The sequence below is a fragment of the Oreochromis niloticus genome, linkage group LG14 (genome assembly GCF_001858045.2).
Source record: "Oreochromis niloticus isolate F11D_XX linkage group LG14, O_niloticus_UMD_NMBU, whole genome shotgun sequence".
In the NCBI taxonomy this organism is placed as follows: Eukaryota; Metazoa; Chordata; class Actinopteri; order Cichliformes; family Cichlidae; genus Oreochromis; species Oreochromis niloticus.
This window is the reverse complement of record NC_031979.2, coordinates 6,208,151-6,229,062: the sequence shown is the minus strand read 5'-3', so window position 1 is coordinate 6,229,062 and position 20,912 is coordinate 6,208,151. Positions and strand designations below refer to the sequence as shown.

The window sequence follows — 20,912 nt, the reverse complement described above, 5'->3', positions numbered from 1 at the left end:
CTCATTTAAATTGATAGATACCTCACCTGTCGTCTGTGGGATGCACTAAACTTGAATTATAAATAATAATAATAATACTACTAGTTTTCTTTTACTTACAGCATGGTACAAGTACAGAGGTGAAATATGGACTTTTATACTAATATAGGATTTTATCTAATCTACTCAAAGTCCATATTTCACCTCTGTAACTTGAACCATGGTGTAAGTAAAAGAACATTTCCACTCCGGTAAACTGTTTAAGCTTATTTGTGATAATAGAAACAATAGAGCTGTTTTGGAGCTTTCAGGGTTTGTTTGAAATTGTATCTGTAAATTTCTGCTCATATTAGATTTCATAATGAAAAGAAACAGAACTGACTTGTTAATTTTTAACTACATTTCTATAGGCCATTGTATTGTCTTTATGAAGCTATAACAAGCAGCCCTACTTAAAGATTGTTACCAACATGTAAACAGCAAAAGCTTGCTTGCCCCTTGAGGTGAACACCCAGAGTGAGTCTCATTAACATAGACTCCCATTTGAACTGCACAACTTCATAGTAGAAACAAGTCTGGTATGAATTCCAGTTTTGGTTAGGGCCAGGATAGGCCAGCTAGGGTTCCCTAGAAGTCACAAGGTTAACTGTTACCTTGAGTGAAAAGTTGCCAACACAGGTAGCTATATGAAATGGCTGTCTGTTAGGTGTCACCTCATTTAATTTGAAAAAAACTGGGCCTCAATACCTTGATTCTGGTGTGTGGCCCTTTAATACAAATGTCTGATGAATGAAATGGCTGTTCGTATGATTAATTGTACTAAATGTACAGGGAGTGCAGAATTATTAGGCAAGTTGTATTTTTGAGGAATAATTTTATTATTGAACAACAACCATGTTCTCAATGAACCCAAAAAACTCATTAATATCAAAGCTGAATGTTTTTGGAAGTAGTTTTTAGTTTGTTTTTAGTTTTAGCTATTTTAGGGGGATATCTGTGTGTGCAGGTGACTATTACTATGCATAATTATTAGGCAACTTAACAAAAAACAAATATATACCCATTTCAATTATTTATTTTTACCAGTGAAACCAATATAACATCTCCACATTCACAAATATACATTTCTGACATTCAAAAACAAAACAAAAACAAATCAGCGACCAATATAGCCACCTTTCTTTGCAAGGACACTCAAAAGCCTGCCATCCATGGATTCTGTCAGTGTTTTGATCTGTTCACCATCAACGTTGCGTGCAGCAGCAACCACAGCCTCCCAGACACTGTTCAGAGAGGTGTACTGTTTTCCCTCCTTGTAAATCTCACATTTGATGATGGACCACAGGTTCTCAATGGGGTTCAGATCAGGTGAACAAGGAGGCCATGTCATTAGTTTTTCTTCTTTTATACCCTTTCTTGCCAGCCACGCTGTGGAGTACTTGGACGCGTGTGATGGAGCATTGTCCTGCATGAAAATCATGTTTTTCTTGAAGGATGCAGACTTCTTCCTGTACCACTGCTTGAAGAAGGTGTCTTCCAGAAACTGGCAGTAGGACTGGGAGTTGAGCTTGACTCCATCCTCAACCCGAAAAGGCCCCACAAGCTCATCTTTGATGATACCAGCCCAAACCAGTACTCCACCTCCACCTTGCTGGCGTCTGAGTCGGACTGGAGCTCTCTGCCCTTTACCAATCCAGCCACGGGCCCATCCATCTGGCCCATCAAGACTTACTCTCATTTCATCAGTCCATAAAACCTTAGAAAAATCAGTCTTGAGATATTTCTTGGCCCAGTCTTGACGTTTCAGCTTGTGTGTCTTGTTCAGTGGTGGTCGTCTTTCAGCCTTTCTTACCTTGGCCATGTCTCTGAGTATTGCACACCTTGTGCTTTTGGGCAATCCAGTGATGTTGCAGCTCTGAAATATGGCCAAACTGGTGGCAAGTGGCATCTTGGCAGCTGCACGCTTGACTTTTCTCGGTTCATGGGCAGTTATTTTGCGCCTTGGTTTTTCCACACGCTTCTTGCGACCCTGTTGACTATTTTGAATGAAACGCTTGATTGTTCGATGATCACGCTTCAGAAGCTTTGCAATTTTAAGACTGCTGCAAGATATCTCACTATTTTTGACTTTTCTGAGCCTGTCAAGTCCTTCTTTTGACCCATTTTGCCAAAGGAAAGGAAGTTGCCTAATAATTATGCACACCTGATATAGGGTGTTGATGTCATTAGACCACACCCCTTCTCATTACAGAGATGCACATCACCTAATATGCTTAATTGGTGGTAGGCTTTCGAGCCTATACAGCTTGGAGTAAGACAACATGCATGAAGAGGATGATGTGGACAAAATACTCATTTGCCTAATAATTCTGCACTCCCTGTATATAACCATGCAAAAAGTTGTTTGCTTCTCTTGTTTTGATGTATTCCTAAAATAGTAACACTGTCAGCTATCTGTATCTAGGTATTTCACTCATATAGTCGCTGGATGCACCCTTTACTCAAGCTTACTGGCATGATTAGAAGCTACCAATCTGATCATTCTGTCCTCTTGTCCATAAATGGTTACTTCTGGCCCACCAAAAATGTAGATGGCAATGGCCAAAACTTTAAACTCAAGGCCTCTAATTGCTCATTTGCCTTCATTGGTGGGGAACAGCAAAGTTTTGCAATGAACCGAAACAGGCCCACTCTGTAGCATCTCCTTTTGTAACAGTATAATTCCCTGTCTGGGTGTAACCACATCACAAACTGTTCAGTGAGTTTATTTAATGCACATCACTTCAAAATGTTAATTATTCACTGGAGTCTTTTGCAATCCTAAGAAAAAGGCTTTCCCCTCACCATGAACCCCACATCAGTCATGCTTTGTTAAAAGCATCAGTTGCAAATGATCAAGTAATAAAAACAAGACACTGGAAATTGGAAGCTGGTGCAAAGAATGACTGAATAAAAAAACCTGAAAATTGGAAATGGAAAATGAAGAGCTGCTGCAAAAACAAGATGACAATGTTGGAGGGGAAAGGATTTGATAAACATTTTATAAAAGAAGATGACGGTTCCTGAAAAGGCTAAGATGTGCCGAGAACGTGTGAAGGGTTGGGAAGAAAGGGAAGGCAGGCGACTGAGGAATTGATAAGGAAAAAAGCGATGGAGGTTGTGTGTGTGTGTGTGTGTGTGTTTGTGCACGCAGAGGCCTTGTTAGATATTGATCCCATTTAATAATCCTTAACCACAGTCAACTCCCCTGAGGGCACTTAACCATCCTCCCCATCTCTTGCTGACTCTTACAGCCCCTCTCTTCCTCCCTTTATACTTTGTGTTCCTCTCCTTCTCCTCGGCTGTTGCTTTGTCTCTGTGCATCTCTTCCTCACTCCTCGTGTCTCTTGGCTGTGCTGTAAAAGTACCTTTAAGGTCAAGATGAAGGGAGATTGAAGACCAACAATAAATCCCATCTGTAAAGGGTAATATTTTAATAGAAAGTCAGGGTTAAAAATGGCAGTACATGTGGATTTTGAAAGAAGTAATCATTTAGATGTTATGGCTGTTGAATGAAGGATGCTAGAAATTAAAAATCAGGATTTCTCCATTGCTCCTGCTAATCAGTCTCTCATGTAGGTTTTGCTTTGTTGAATGCAACAATTAACTTAATTTTGTTCCTGACTGAAGTGAAAAATGTTGTGCAATGCAGGTGCTTAAAGATCCACTGAAATAGGGACTTGAAGTTCATGGAAAAAGGTGGCTCATCAGTAATGAGCTCAAGCTGCACAAGTCCAAGTAACATAAAAGCCTGACACCTTACTAGGTCATGTGGAGAAACCTAACAATTTTCTCCTTGGGCAACACTTGGCAAGACGGGAGAGGGAAAAACTTCTTTTAACAGAATGCTCATCTGACAGAACCAAGCCAGGGTGGCTGCTGACCCAGAGCAGTCGGGTCCCCTAGGTTAACTGCTTTGAGGATGAAGAAGGAATGAGCCGCTGCCTCACAATCTGCTCTTTTTCTGTACTTCTGTACTTACAGGTCGCTTCTGCTGAAGTGTCTTAGCTGAGTGAAGCACACCAAATTGTTCACTTCTGGGGACATTACCATCAGAAATGAAAGCAAGTCATTGGGTCCCAAATTCCTGAAATGGCAGGAGTGTATGAAGACATGTCAGTGCCATGTGGGCAGAATTTGAAGGTGTGAAAACAAAAATAAGTAGCTAAGATGTTAAAACCAGTACAAAAGTGAAATGATTGTCTGGGGAATAAGATTAGACATAGCCGTTATACATGAAGAGTTTCATATTAACTTTAATGGTGCTTTTGACAGTGCAGGGCTTGGAATTTGTTTTTGCCTGAAAACAAATTAAATTAAATATGTCTTTCTGAAATCTAAAGGAATAAATAATCATCACCTATTGTCTTTAATTAAAAGTCTGCATCCCACCATCTCTGTTGCAAGCTAAGAGAAGTGACTCTCTTTCCATCAATGTTACAGTGAGATTCTACAGTGATGTGCAAAAGTTATGAACCGCTCCTCATTTCTTTATATTTTGCTTCCAAGGATCCAAAGGAAAGGAGTAAACTGCACCAGTGTTGTAGCTACACATAAAACACAACTTGGCAAAGAACCGATTTAAAATTGACGTGTTAGGCATGTTGTTACTAGCCCCTTTTTTGGAAAGAAAACCCCCATGTAATTTCCTCCCATTTTTTTACTTGAATCTGTGAAAACTGCCAAAGAAACAATTTTAAAGGTGATTCCTGAAGAGCTATTAGCCCAAAATTTGTCATATCTCAGCACAGTGTGCAGTGTGTCCTTGAAACATTTGGGGAAATTGGACAGGTGGAGGACACTTAAGGCTCATCAGAAATGGTCTCAGTGGAAGAGTTGCAGTCAAGAAGTCATTCTTATGGAAGAGAAACAAGAACAGGTTGATGTATGCCAAGTTATACAAGAACGGGACTCCATCACTGATGGAGTGATGAATCCAAATTTGAAACTTTTGCTGCACATAATAGTTAGTTTCTACAGCCATCTAAAAAACATAGTGGAGGCTGTGCCATGTTTTGAATCCTGCATTTTCAGCCAAAATTGATGCAACTGTGAATGTGGAAAAAACGAGTACCCTCAGACTTTAATGCACCCTGCAATGCGATCCGCAAAACATCTGATTGTCAACGGCTTCATTTTTTCAGTTTGACAATGATCACAAACAAAGCACACCTGGATAGAAAAACACACAATTGAACACTGTCAGCCATGGACTGGCCTCCCCAGAGCCGAGACCTCAACATTATTGAAGCAGTGTGAGATCTTGTTGACAGAGAATATGACTGTTTTGGTTTTCAGTCATTCAGGTCATGGTAGGCTTCCATGTCTATTAAGATATGGTAGTCTTAATAGGCCATCACCGAACAGACGTGTTGACTTATAACATCAGTTATCACCAGGTGCAGGTTATTCTTGCTCTGGACACTGAGGAAGTGCAGCTGCTTTTTGGGCCTTTTTCCCAGGGCATTTGTGTTGTGGTTCCAGGTGAGGTCAGCAGAGATGTGGGGGCACAGATTTCACTCATTCTCCATTTCTAGTGAGAGAGGAGTGGACCTGTGTGTGCCGCCTGAAGTCCATTATGAGTTCATTTGTTATAAGCACATTCAGGTTGTTTTCTGAGCACCAGCAGGACAAGTTCTCTATCTGTCTCAGTTCCATCAGAGACGAGCTCAACCATGGTGGTGTCATTGGCATACTTGAACGCAGCCACTTTGTGGATCCGGTGCTGAGTGACAGTGGTGGGGAGAGGTGGGGGCTGAGTTGGAGTGATTGAGGCTGGTTGGCTACGTTTTTTCTGAAGGTGTTTCAGTTTGGTGGTGAGGAAGTCTGGACGCTGAGCTAGTCCACAAAGAGCATCCCTGAATCACTTTTTCACACTGGGCCATGTAGGTTTAGTGTTATCTTTGTCTAATATTTAAATGTGGTTGATGATATGAAACATTTAAGTGTGACAAACACAAAAAAAGAGGAAATCAGGAAGGGGGCCACCACTTTTTTACACCACTGTACTGTGCCAACTATACCTTCTTCCCATTTCCCTAGCAGAACTTAAATAAGTTAGTGGTGAATCAAGATTTTTTTTCCACAGTACTGTGTATATTTTTCTAATGCACCATCTTTGAATCCTATAGCGAGTGGAATGATTGACTTACAGGACCGTCATAGCTATATTTTAGAAATGCAAATGGCCACATAATGGTGCAATGAGCATAAAAGTGATGTTAGCCATAAGCTAAAGCCATCTCAGTAACCAACTCTGATTTCAACTGAGTATGTATTGAACATTCTCAGGGATCATTAAACTAGATGATCCTCAGTGGTTACATTACTCCTGATGAGCGGTGACCTCGGCCTCTGACAGCAGCGTACACAGCATTTGTGATAGCAATGCTGCACTCACGTCATAATGCACCATAACACACACACATGCACCCGCTGCTCATGTCAACTCATAATTTTTCATCCCATTTGAAAAATCTCAGATAATTAATCCATAATGTTCGACTAAAGCGCTGGTGAATTATCAGGAGCACAACACGTGAAATGATGGATTAAAAGATGAATGTGCATGAATACACAAATGAGGGCATGAATAAAAAATGGTAAACAAATAAGCTGAAGGATGGAGCGGACTGGGAGGAGCGAGAACAATCGACTAGCAATCTCTGTGGGCTCCTTTTAGTCATCGAGCTTTGTTTCCTCCTCTTTTCTAAATGAGTTCCTTTAATCTGTCGCTCGCTCTCTTGTGCTTTTGTTCTCCTCTTTATTTCAGTGGCAGAGCTCATTTCAGCAGGGTGATCTGATCAATAATTACTATACAGGCTACACACACAAGTCACACAAAGATATACATATATAGCACTCCATAGGTAATGAATACACAGCCTCAAAAGTAGTACAGACTTATTTATCCATCCACTGTCTATGTTAACCAGCACCCCCCACCCATTCTGGCCCCCTAGTGATCATATGTAGGCAGTTTATTAAAACTAAATTTTAACTGAATTAAATTAAATATGATTTTTATACTTGTCTATGGTGATCCTTGACTATAGATATTTCTTTCATTGTTTTCACATTGATGGGATTTTTTTTTTTGTCCAATTTGAACCAAATTCTTCACTACTTTTCTCCTTCCGTAACTTATAGTTACGTTCATAGTGACTTTACACTACTCTTTTTTTTCTTTGCTCCTGCTGTGCTTGATTGCACTTGAAAACAAATCCACCATCACAGGTAGAGTCAGGCTGGCTGATGATGTAATGATTCAGCTTTTCAGGTGGCAAATTTCCTATAAATTTGATTCTGCTGTGATTCACACAGCAGTGCTACTGGTCCTTAGATTAACCTTTGAGATGTGGAAGTCAGAAGTCAGAATTGATCGCGGCAGATGGTTTTCCCTCCCTGAGCCTGGTCTGCCGGAGGTTTCTTCCCATCCCATTCCCAGGGAGTTCGCCTTGTAATCGGAAGGTTGCCGGTTCGAGCCCCGGCTTGGACAGTCTTGGTCATTGTGTCCTTGGGCAAGACATTTCACCCATTGCCTACTGGTGGTGGTCAGAGGCCGGTGGCGCCAGTGTCCGGCAGCCTCGCCTCTGTCAGTGCGCCCCAGGGTGGCTGTGGCTACAATGTAGCTTGCCATCACACAACGACCGAGACAGTCCAAGCCGGGGCTCGAACCGGCAACCTTCCGATTACAAGGCACGATCGCCCCATAACAAAACAAAACAAACATATTTGTAGTAACCTGTCAAACACAATGGGAAAACTATCCAGTGTGTACCTACTGTCTGTGCTTCTCATGGTTGCTTTTTCATAATTAGATGCTATCTTTGTGTCTCTTTTGCATCATGGTATCTTTTTGGAGGACTGCATGCATGCTAGGTGAATTCCCCCAGTCAGTTTTTCTCAGCAGCCAGAGATCTTTGTGTGCAAACACTAGTGGTCAACCATACATTCTATTTAAGCAGTTCTAGATGCAGCAAACGGATGTAGGGCGTCAGGTTTTGTGGTCCCAGGATCTCATCTCTAGTTTTTGCAGGTGATGTGGCTCTGCTGGTTTACCCTGTAGCTTGCACTGGGGTGGTTGGTCAGGGACCCTAAGCATGAACTTTATTAAGAACAAGTTATCACACTCTTCTTTCCTGTCCAGTCATCTGTTAATCATAGTGATGTAGGTAGTCAAAAGGTAGAATTTGTCAACAACCCCAACTCCACCCTTCAAAACGTAGCTGGTGTCTAGTTTTCCACTTTTGTTAATGTACAAAAGTTATTGTAGCACTTGGCTAAACCTGTGCTCTTTTTTTTCATGCATGTTACATTTTATCACTGGACTATGAACTGAGGGAGCATTTGAACCTGGGAACGATGTCATACTTGAGTGGAAACCAGAAGTTCAGATCGAGGGAGTTAGTCCTGCTGGGACATTCTGTCCCAGGACTATCTTGCTGCCAAGGTCGTAGTGCTTAACAACTGCACCAAACTGCTGTCTTCCCCATACATAAAAGTATGAATGCAAAATGCATTTGCTGCCATTCTATTATTAACCAACTCACCCTCCCACACACACGCACGTGCACACGCACACGCGCGCACACCCCCCCCCATTCGTCATCACTGTCATTTCACTGTGGCTTTGTTTTTGGGAGTCAGTTTGGAAATGTCAACCTTTTTTGAGATTTATTTTGTTGCTGCCACACGTCAGAGAAATTAATAATCAGTCTATAAGTTCTGACCCACATCATCAGTCACCTGTGTTACACATGAACATGCATACACACACACACACACGTGCCCACACATTATTTCCTCATCATGCATACATCTTTTTCTGTGAAAAGTACACGTGCACATTTGTGTATCAGCCCAATGAACTTTTTTCCCGTTTTTCCTGTATTATGAAAATGTCATGGAGTCTGATTAAAGCAATGGTTCATCAACTTTTCACTGCAGTGCTCACCCCACACCACATACAACCACACAAACACAGCCATCCACCCACCCACACACACACACACACACACACACACACGCCAAATAAACAAAGTAGTTGGCATTTCCTAATTTCGAGGGTGATGTTAACTTCACTGCAGAACCTTTTGTTTAGTTGATTTGTGGTAATGCAAAAAAACCTGCGCGTGTGCGTGCACTGACTGCCTCTCAGGCTCCATGTGAAAGAATAGTGTTCTCAGGTCTGTGGATGGAGTGAACAATACTTAATAGGGCCATGATAATAAGTATTAAAATCAGCGGACCTGAAAGAAAACGTGATGGGACACTTAATTAGGAGAGAAAGACGGAGAAAAACAGATAGCGGACAGTGGTACATGTAGATATAAAATGAAGATGACTGACTAAGAGAAGCAAGAAAAACCTCTTGAATGGGTTTAAAAACACCATGATGAAAGAGATAGAGGGGAATAGATGGACTGTGTGTGTGTGTGTGTGTGTGTGTGTGTGTGTGTGTGTGTGTGTGTGTATTAAGTTACAAAGAGAGACTGAGATGGATCAGGAGAAAGAGAGAAATACTTTGCACTCTAATTCTCATCTCTCTGGCTGTGTTGTATTGAAAAGAGGTGGGGGGCTGGCCGTAATCATGCGCTCCCTGCTGGGGGTTTTTTGTACTCTCTGATCTCTCTTTCTCCATGTCTAGAGCACAATCTTGCACACACACACAAACACATGTTGTAGTGGGCCCACTATTTCAGGATCTCATCATTAGGCACCCTGGCATTGTAATCATCACCTCCTCTTCAATCTTTTTCTTTTTCATTGGACATCAGCACGTTTTGCACAAACAAGTTTGAAATGATAAATAACCCTTTGAATTACTTGATTTAGAGCTCCTGATATAAACGGAATACTATTAAAATGAAAGTCTTTGGGTTGATGGAAGATCATTCCTTTTTCCTCTAGGTTGTAGCAGGTTACCATTTTGTCTTCACATGAAAAGTCAGTGTAGGTGTGTTACAGGGCTTCAAAACCATTTGGGATAAATAGTGAATTGGAGAGCAATATCTGGCCCTGTATGATTAACATCAGGGCTGTAACAGTTCTCCAAAATTGTGGTTTGATTTATACCTTGATTTTTGAGATAAAGTTCTCATTCATACTTAGGTTTTTCTTCAGCATCGAAGAATATCAGAAAACATTAAAAAAAATGACCACAGGTCAGTTCACCTGATTGCCCGTTATAAATATCATAACACATAAATTAGCAAACAGATAATGTTGGCTAATAATCTCTGTTGGGGTGGGTTCTGTTACTTGGTTATCATCGTATACCAAGATGGGATTGTGTTAGGATTTTGCTGACTTTTGTGTTACTATTTCAGAACTTGTAACTGACAAAAATCGTTTTAAAGCTGTTAAGGTTATGTTAAAGTTTCAATTTTGATATAAAAATTCTAATTTTGTCACAGCTGTTTTGTGAGGCAGCTGTTTTCTCAAAGATTTGCAAATAAAAACAATGGGACAAGTATTTAAAGGTACATTTTGTAATTACTCTTTGTAGAATTCAACAAAAGCTTTCACCACCAGAGGGAAGCATTTTACTAGTTGGTGTGTTGAATTGTTTGTCTGATGTGTACTGCTTCCTAACCTTTGGTATTTCCTTTTAACCCTTTTAGTTAACCTATATAGGACCTATAGTTCAACTGAAGTGTATTGTAAATGAAGTTGTGCCTCCAAATGTTATAATTTCTTTCATTTCAGTGTTTTGCAGAGATGTGTCAATTACCAAGCGTATTTATCTAAAAATAGCAGCTCTGTTGTGTTGTCAGACTTTATTGTGGTGCAGATGTTCTGTCATTTGTTTAAGCGACAAACATAATGAGGAGTATCTGATGCGTAATTATGCAGCTGTGGTATATTTATGTAGTGTCAGAGATGTACCAAAAGCTGTCTGGAACTTGTTCATTAAAGAGTTCAACTACAGAAAAGCAACAGCAAGTGGATATTTCAAACACACAGTTTTTCTAGGACCAAGTTGTACTAAGATATACTCTGTTGATCTGAAAAGGTGGGAAAATTTCTGACAACGGTTTTGAAATTCCATGATGTTCCTGTTGACTTCTTTCCTAGTTTGTTAAATGGGAGGGGAAAATCATTCTAATTAATCAGCAACTCTAAAACACAGAAAGCACTAAGAAAAGAGTCAAAACTGAGCACAATCTTTTTTCCCAAAAACTGTGCTTGAAAATGTTCAAGAAATCCTCAAGTTATCAACTTATCAACAGTGTTCAGTGCCTTAAACCTCTCCCTAAAATTCCAGTGCTTTATTAAAGTACTTAACCTATATAGTTTAATATTCACTCTGGTTCCTCCTGAACACAGAAATATGGTTTCTGTGTAATGGAACAAACTAAACATCCCGTCCATGCTTGTTTTAGTTATCTGTCAATTTTATTCTCCAAACCGTTGCAGCCTTCTCCTTCAGAGGGATTACAGTTTCCTGAGAGACATCAATGTTTGGCACCCCTTCGTCATCATTGGAGTTTATTCCTCCACGCTGTCTGCTGCCATGAGCAACCTCATCGGGGCCTCACGTGTCCTCTACGCCATGGCAAAGGATGACCTGTTTGGTAGGTGGCTCTATGTTTTTTTTGTTGGTTTTTTTTTTCCAAGGGACGCAAAATCTCGACTGAAACCATTGTTAGATTTTTTTTTTTTTTTTAATCGCGTTACTGACATTTCAGTGTTTAAAATATGCCAGGGACACAGATGTGATTTGTTATATGAAAATGCCACTGATAACAGAGAAAACATTGGTGTCTGTTTCATAGCAGTGCTGGCTGCCAGACAATCAACTGTATACCTACAGCTGCAGAGAGATAAACACTCTTTAAAAATCTTAAGATGATATAATTTAATGTGACTGTAAAATTTGCTATTGAGTATTGCTTATAATAATAGCAGCAAGGTGATAAGATGGATTATAGTTGATCCAGGTGAAATAATCATCAATATCATCAGGTTTAATAACTAGAGCCATAATTACCCTTTGAGCTGGAGTATTTTTAAAGCCTTATATAATCTGTTATTTCCATAGTATTTGTAAATATATTAAAAAAAGTATTTTATATATCCTGATTTCTTTTTTTGCATATTTGCCACCCGTTTCAGACCATCAAAAAATGTCATATTAGATAACTCGAGTAAATAAAAAAATGCCGTTTTTAATGATGATTTTATGTATTAAGTGAAAATTCACTAACCACACTCATGCCTGATTACTGCCAGAAAATCATTTAAATGAAACCTATGTGACAAAATGAAGTTGAATAAAAGAGCTCAAAAAGCAACGCATCATGACACGATCTAACGAAACAGCTGAGAAACATAGTCATCTATCATTCTCAAAAGGGTTACAAAGCCATTTCTAAGGATAGGTACTCCAGCGAGTCATTATCCACAAATGGAAAAAAGGTTGAACAATTGGCCTCTAAGAGACTCTGTAAGAATGTCATCCATGGGAGAGTTTTAAGGAGGAGACAACTGCTGACCAAAAATGAACACAAGGGCTCGTCTCATATTAGGCAAAAACATCTTGTTGATCCTCAGTGCTATGGTGACACGGAACTGTGAACTTTTTGGAAGGTTTGAGTCCTGTTACATCTGACATAAAACTAACACAGCATTTCATAGAAAGAACGTCACACTAGCACTCACACATGTTGGTTGGTAGTGTGATGGTCTTGGACTGCTTTGCTGCTTCAGGACCTTGACAGATTGCCACAATTGATGAAACTGTGTTTTATGCTCTCTGCCAGAAAATCAGGAAGGGGACAAATACTTTTAGCAGCACAGTAGAATAGAATAATCCTTTAATTGTTCCACAAGGGGAAATTTGGTTGTAACAGCAGCCAGAAAGACACATATACAAACAAACAGTACACAGGACACAGAACAGAAACATACACAATTTTTTCTTACATATTTACAATGGACAATGGTTACTATAAACAGAGTACTGTACGGTTATTAAATAAAATATAAATAACTACAGATAAGAGGCAAACCAGGTTGTAGTGCGAATCGGTTGATTAACTTATTGCAGTTACAGCGCAGATGTAAACTTCTATGTTTGTTGGGAGCAGTTCTGATTGTACAGTCTGACAGCTGCAGGGAGGAAGGACCTGCGGAAATGCTCCTTCATGCATCTAGGATGCAGCAGTCTCTCACTGAAGCCTCTGCAGTTCAGCAACATTTACATGCATGGAGTGGGAGACTCTGTCCATCAGAGATGTTATTTTGGCCAGAGTCCTTCTGTCTCCCACCACCTGCACTGGGTCCAGGGTGCATCCCAGAAAAGAGCTGGCCTTCCTGATGAGTTTATCCAACCTCTTCCTCTCAGCTGCCGATAAATCGCTGCTCCAACATACCACACTGTAAAAAATGACAGATGCCACCACAGAAGGTCTTTAAAAGCGCTTTAAAAGCGCTCCCTGTACTCCAAATGACCTCAGCCGCCTCAGCAGGTAGAGTCTGCTCTGACCCTTCCTGTAAAGAGCACCAGTGTTGTGGCTCCAGTCCAGTTTATTATTCAGGTGAACACCCAGGTACCTATAAGAGTCCACTATCTCAATGTCCTCTCCCTGGATGTTCACCGGTGTCAGTGTGGTGGGTCTGCGTCTCCGGAAGTCCACCACCAACTCCTTGGTTTTCCCGGCGTTGATCAGCAGGTGGTTCTGCTGACACCAGTCAACAAAGTCCAGAGTCCACTGTCTGTACTCTGAGTCGTCTTCACCTGTGATGAGGCCGACTATGGCAGAGTCGTCAGAGAACTTCTGTAGGTGGCAGCATGAGGAGTTGATGGAGAAGTCTGCAGTGTAGAGGGTGAAGAGGAACGGTGCCAGCACAGTTCCCTGTGGGGCCCCCGTACTGCAGACCAGTGTATCAGAGACACAGCCCTGTGACCTCACATACTGTGGACGTTCTGTGAGGTAGTCCAGTATCCACTGGGACATGTGGTGGTCCACTCCCGATAGCTCCAGCTTGTCTCTCAGAAGTCGTGGCTGGATGGTGTTGAAAGCACTGGAGAAATCAAAGAACATGATCCTCACAGTGCTTCCAGGCTTCTCCAGGTGAGTCAGAGCTCGGTGCAGGAGGTAGATGATGGCGTCCTCCACCCCAATGCCAGGCTGGTAAGCAAACTGTAGTGGATCCAATGAAGACCTCACCAGGGGGCGCAGATGGTTTCGAACAAACCTCTCGAGTGTCTTCATCAGATGCGATTTCAGGGCTACCGGCCTGTGGCTGCTGAGGTCCTTGGGATGGGAGGTCTTTGGTACCGGTACCACACAGGAGGTCTTCCACAGCTGTGGTACTTTCCCCAGTGACAGGCTCAGGTTGAACAGATATCCTAGGATGCTACACAGTTCATCTGCGCAGCACCTCAGGAGCCTGGAGCTGATGCCATCTGGACCTGCAGCCTTCCGCACCCTGATCTTGCAAAGCTCGTTCCTCACTTGAAGTGCTGAGATAGAAAGAGTGGATTCTGGGGGAGGGGGGTGTAAGTTGGAGTCCACAGAAGCCGGGGGTGGGTGTAATGACTGGGAGCTGGGAGGTGTGAAGCTGAGAGGTGTGAAGTCCTGAGATGAAGGACAGGCAGTCCCTGAAGATGAAGGAGATTGCAGCAGGGGGGACGATGCTGTGGGAGGGGTGGGTGGTTGATCAAACCTATTAAAATATTTATTTAGGTCATTCACCCACCCCAAGTCTCCTGCAGCCTGGGGGGTTGGTTTTTGTCCTGAGATTGTCTTCAGGCTGTTCCAAACCCCTCTGATGTTGTCCTGTTCCAGCTGCTCTTCCATCTTCCTCCTGTAGTTTTCCTTTCCTTGCCTTATCTTCCATTTCAGCTTCTTCTGGACAACTCTCAGCTCCTGTTTGTCTCCAGATCTAAAGACTCTCTTCTTCTCCTTGAGGAGAGCCTTAATTTCAGGATTTATCCATGCTTTGTTGTTAGAAAAACACCGTACCTTTTTGATGGGTACGGTGTTGTCCACACAGAAGTTCATGTAATCCGTAATGCAGTCTGTGATGCTGTTGAGGTCATCCTCCAAAGGGCTGCAGAGGTTGTCCCAGACAGTAGAATGGAAACAGTCCCTCAGGGCCTCTTCAGTCTCTGCCGACCATTTCCTTATTGTGCGTTTCACAACTGGTTCTCTGTGTACCAGAGGTTTATACACAGGCTGGAGATGAACCAGATTGTGATCTGAGCCCCCCAGGGGAGGGAGAGGTGATGAGCTGTATGCCTCCTTGGTGTTGGCATACAATAAGTCCAATGTTTTATTGTCTCTGGTGTGGCAGGTAACATACTGGGTGAAGGTGGGGAGAGTCCCCAGAGATCAGGAAAAGGGCCTGAGGGTGTTGTGTTTGGAGTCTGCTGGTTACAGTGTGCAGGACCTCACAGGCTGCTGCAGCGCTAGCAGAGGGCGGGACATACACAGCTATCATAATCACATGTGTAAACTCTCGCGGTAGATAGTACGGTCTCATGCTAACCGCTAGCAGCTCGATGTCCTTACAGCATAGCGTCTCTTTGATAGATAAATGCCCAGAGTTACACCATCTATCGTTCACAAACACAGCCAGACCCCCTCCTCTCTTCTTACCACTCTCCGCTGTTCTGTCGGCCCGGATCAGATGAAAACCATCCATGTTTACGTGTGAGTCCGGAGTTAACGCAGTTAGCCACGACTCTGTGAAGCACATCAGGCTGCACTCCCTGTAGCTCCTCTGATGTCGGGTAAGAGCCGCCAGTTCGTCTACTTTATTGGGGAGAGATCTCACATTCCCCATAATAATAGATGGAATCGCTGGCTGGTACCTCCTAACTTTACTGCGACGCCCGATCCCGGCCCGAGTACCGCGTCTCTTCCTCCTCACCTCGCGGGGGGATGTTAGCTTGCTCGGCGGTAGGCAGGGCAGCGGAGGCTCCGAGGGCTAACAGCTGATCCCTGCTGTAAACAATGGGAGGTCGGACCTCCACGCGCTCTCCAGACAAAGACGCTGTAAAAAATGTAATAAAGAACACCATTGCCCATAGATTTCTGAGCTCCATTGTGAGGGACAGCAGTCCACAATAGAAAAACAATAAACACAAAAACAAAAACAAAAAGAAACATATATTAAAGAGAAAAAAAGGACTCGGTCAGGTCGGAGCTGCTGATACTGGCTGCCAGCTCGGAGCTGGAGCTAACATGTACAAGGAAGTACATGTTAGAACACAAGGTTCAGGAGAGTTTTTGTATTCCTTCTTGATATATTTTTTTCCAATTTATATTAGTTTACTCATATATTCCTCTAATATGTATTCCTGATAGCATTAAATTTACTCCAACAGCAGGGGCGTGTCAGTGTGGTCCTCTGGTAGATGCCTCTGGAATATTCTTAACACATTCACATTCACCTGTCCCAAGTGGAGGAGTTTAAGTATCTTGGGGTCTTGTTCATGAATGACGGTAGAAGGGAGTGGGAGATCGACAGATGGATTGGTGCTGTGGCTGCAGTGATGTGGACGCTGTACTGGTCTGTCGTGGTGAAGAGAGAGCTGAGTGTAAAAGTGAAGCTCTCAATTTACCAGTCAACCTACGTCCCTGTCCTCACCTATGGTCACGAGCTGTGGGTAGTGACCGAAAGAATGAGATTGCGGATACAAGTGGCAGAAATGAGCTTCCTCCGAAGGGTGGCTCGCCTCTCCCTTAGAGATAGGGTGAGAAGTTCAGCTATCCGGGAGGGGCTCAGAGTAGAGCCGCTGCTCCTCCACATCGAAAGGAGCCAGTTGAGGTTGTTCGGGCATCTGACATGTTCGGGCACGCCTCCTAGGTGAGGAGGCATCCAGTGTTCCAGGGATGTGCCACTGGAAGAAGGCCCCAGGGCAGACCTAGGACATGCTAGAGAGATTATATCTCTCGGCTGGCCTGGGAACACCCCTGGGTATTCCTGAAAGCATTAAATTTACTCCTACAGCAGGGGGATGTCAGTGTGGTCCTCTATGAGGCTCATCTGGTAGATGCCCATGGAATATTCTTAACACGTTCACATTAGGATCAAGACAAATCAGACCCACAGATTACAATGTTAGAACTGCTTACCGTCTTAAAAGTAGAAGAAGAAGTGTTTGGTAGTATTTCTAAGTTATTGTAGAACTGTGGTCAGTATAATTTTTTGAGCTGATTGTAACCTACAGCAAATACTTTACCTCGGTGTCATCTGACAAAATTATACACCTTTGTTAAATATGATGGCTGTGCGGCGGTGACTCAAAGTTATAGAGAACACAATGTCTGTCAGTCTTTTCTGCTAGGTTGTTATTTGAGAAAAAGTTGCTAAAGAAATGACAAAAATAACTAAATGTTGAACTAAGTTTGCAACAGTGAGGTAACCTGAAGCTCTGATCCCAGTCACACAAGCTGTTGTGACTGTTTCAAATTTCTATACAAAATTTGAAAAAAAAAAATCTGTAATCGCCAGGCTTGTGTCTGATTTTTATATCTGCACCATCATCTGACAAAGACACCACACACATAGTTAAATATAATACATTTGCTGGGATTTCAGTTATATGTACAGAGATCAATGGGAGAGAACGTTAGAAGCAAAAATGTTACTTTGTTGTCATGTACACCTCCAGAGAGTGAACAGTGGGAGCAAGCGATCTGTTACAGAGCAGTGCTGACTATAGATTACATAGCTGTGTTTACATTTTCACATTTAAAAAAAGTCACAGAATTGTGAAGACTTTCAGTATGTCATCATTTACAGTTCGTTATATCATCAAAAGATTCAGGTATCTGAAGAAATTTCTGTGTGCAAGCGATGAGGCTGAAAATCTATATTGGATGGCTGTCATCTTCAGGCCTTCAGGCAGCAATACATTAAAAACTGTCATGATTGTGTGAACCCATCATTGTCTGGGATCATAGTTCAATATGCCATCCACAAAGTCAGGTTGAAGCTCTTTGACTGCGATCCCCAACCTTTTTTGCACCACGGACCAGTTTATGTCCGACAATATTTTCACGGACTGGCCTTTAAGGTGTCGTGGATAAATACAACAAAATAAAACCAGTACCGGTACCAAAAAAAGAAAATTTACTCATAACACACGGGAAAAGACCAAGGGAAACCGAGTTAACGATAAAAACGATTAAAAAAAATAACGCTAAAACCCGATAAAAATCCTGAAAACCATAAATTTCACACCCGAGCCTCAACTCTGGAGCGGCCTGGTACCAAACGATTCACGGACCGATACCGGTCTGTGGCCCGGGGGTTGGGGACCGCTGCTCTTTGATACAAAGTAGTCATATTTGAACATGATGCAGAAACACTGCTATCTTCTCTGAGCCAAAGTTCATTTAAAATTAACTGAGGAAAACTGTTCTGTGGTCAGATGAAGCAGAATTTGAAATCCTCTTTAAGAAACTTGGATTCTTCATCATCCAAACTAAAAACGAGAGGGGCCAGCTGGTTTGTTATCAGTAAAGCCTGCATCTCTGATGGTATGGAGATGTATCAGTGCCTGTGGAATTGGCAGCTTGCATATCTGGAAAGACTCCATCAATACTTAAAGGTATACACAGGTTTAGAGCAACTTATACTCCCTTCGAACAGTGAAGGCCTTGCATGTTTTAGCAAGACAAAGTTAAACCACATAGTGCATCTTTTACAACAGCATGGGTTTGTAGTAGAACAGTGCAGCCGGCCTGCCTGCAGTCCAGACCTTTCACCAGCAAAACAGAAAAGAAAATACAGAAACAAAGAAAATATGACCCAGGCAGCTAGAACCCTCTATCAGATCAGAAGGGACAACACTCCTTTTCCCAATCCAGATGTTCACAGGCTGTTGTTTAAAGCAGATGGGATGCTACACAGTGTAAACATGGAGCTGTACCAACTTTTTTTTTCTCGCTGCCAGAAAGTTTCAAAATGAGCAACATGAAATAGTAAGAAGACTCAGTGTAAACATTTGATATGCTTGTGTGTTTTATTGTGAATAAAATGTGTTTTTGAGATTTTCAAATTACTGCTTCCTGTTTTTTAATTTAAATTTTACACAGATTAAAAGAAAAACATTTTGTTTGTACCTTCACCGTGACAGGAGATTCAAAAAGCAGTCCTAATATCTAGCAGAAACTTTTTGTCGTGTGTAGGTCCATGTGTAGGCGGGTGGTGTATTTCAGGGATCAGTGGTGCTTATTTCTTTTCTTTAAAAAAAAAAAAACTGAACACAAACCCTCTGAGTCAAAGCCATTCCCATATCAAGCGAGTGCAGCATTTGTGTGATTTCAATCACTTCTCTGTGTGAGTCGACGCTGCCTGCTGCTTTGTCGTTATTAATGACTCTGAGCAACTTCCTTATCCCGTCCTCTCCTTTTTTTGTTAAGTCTGTTGCAAATGGATTTGGCCCGTTTCTGTCTGTGTGTATAGCCACACTTCTGTGCGTGTGTGTGTCAGGGGAGATAAATGGCCGTATTAGTCAGAGTTCCTCGATGAAGTGATCTGACGGAGCAGAGGCAGACGTCTCTGGTACAAGTCTGTTCACTCACTGACAGCCAAAGGGTTAACTTAAGTTAGATTAATCTCTTTAATTAAGAGTCAGTGACTGTGGAACCATAAATGTGTAATGTTCTTGTAGGAGAGACTCTGCGTGTGTGTGTGAGAGTGTAAAAGGGACAGTAGGATCATCACGTGTGTGTTGCTCTGGTTGTTGTCACTCATGCATGCTGCTCACTGCTTAACCTTGCCACTGTCCTATGCAAACTAAGTGATGGATGCGTCAATTTTCACTAACACACACACACATACACACACGCACACACACACAGTGAAAAGAAGTTCTTTGTTTTTCCTCCTTCTGTCCCACACCTCTTCCATTTCTTTCTCCTCTCTGACTTGCTAATCTCTAACTCCTTCACCTCTGCCATGCCTCTCTCCATCCTTTCCATCTCCCTGCTGTGCCGCATTGATTTGACTTTAAAGTCGCGCTGATTTAATTCCAGTCCTTTATCAGCTGTGAAATTTACTCTTAAACTCAGATCCCCCTCGACCGCCCGCTTCGTCCCTGCACCTCCTGTCTCTCCACAGTGTGAGCCTCGTTTTCGTCTCCATAGTCTTTCACCAGTCTTACCTCTTTTGTGCTCAGCCAACACAGGGTTCAAAGTAAATACCATCATCGCCACACAATGAAATGTCGTGCAAGCTATGAGACGTATGTAAATGTATGTAAATGTCTTTCAATAGACCATACAGGCCTGTAAGGTATTAAATAGAGTGACGCGTCGGCTTAGTTTGTCTCCCTCGCTGTCACCTGCCCACTCGCTTTCCCTCTCTCTCGCTCTCCCTTTTCAAAGCAGACATTTAGTTAATTACATAAATTTTGTGCAAATGTCAGTAACAGTAGAAAATACCATCCCCAGTGAAAATCAGATCTGTTCTGTGCACTTTACCATCATCGGTTATTATTTATATCTGTTGCTCTTGGAAATAAAATAAAAAATGGAAAGAAAGCAGTAACAGAATCTAGTGAGTCGAAGCGGGATCGGCAGTCGCTTCCAGGAGGGGTTTGTTTTTTAAATCTCATACTGTGTTAATATCTCCCTACTTGAGTGTAATGTTCAGAATTTAAAGAGTGACAAATTAGATCGTTATAGGGACTTGGATGTACTTTCAGTAATACATACCAGCAAAATCTTGTTTATGGTCATTGCCTTCACTGTTGCACGTGCAGACTGTGACAGCTGCACCTCCATTTCAATGTACAAATGGCTGTGCTGCACACCCCAGGTTACGAAAAGCAAGAGGTACACAACCATACAAAACGACACTAAAGCGTGGTGCACACCAGCAGTTATGACTTAGCTTTTCACGTCATTCACATTCATGAGGTCGAA

General features: G+C 42.1%; 1 protein-coding gene across 2 annotated transcripts in view; it reads left to right on the top strand.

Annotated features, from left to right (window-relative positions):
- zgc:153039 overlaps window positions 1–20,912 on the top strand; it is an 89,217-nt gene that overhangs the window by 24,287 nt on the left and 44,018 nt on the right. For both annotated transcript variants that reach the window (XM_005461008.2, XM_013264773.2), the window contains one exon: window positions 11,440–11,597. In XM_005461008.2, coding sequence (XP_005461065.1) covers window positions 11,440–11,597 — 158 coding nt within the window. The remainder of the gene's footprint in view (window positions 1–11,439; window positions 11,598–20,912) is intronic.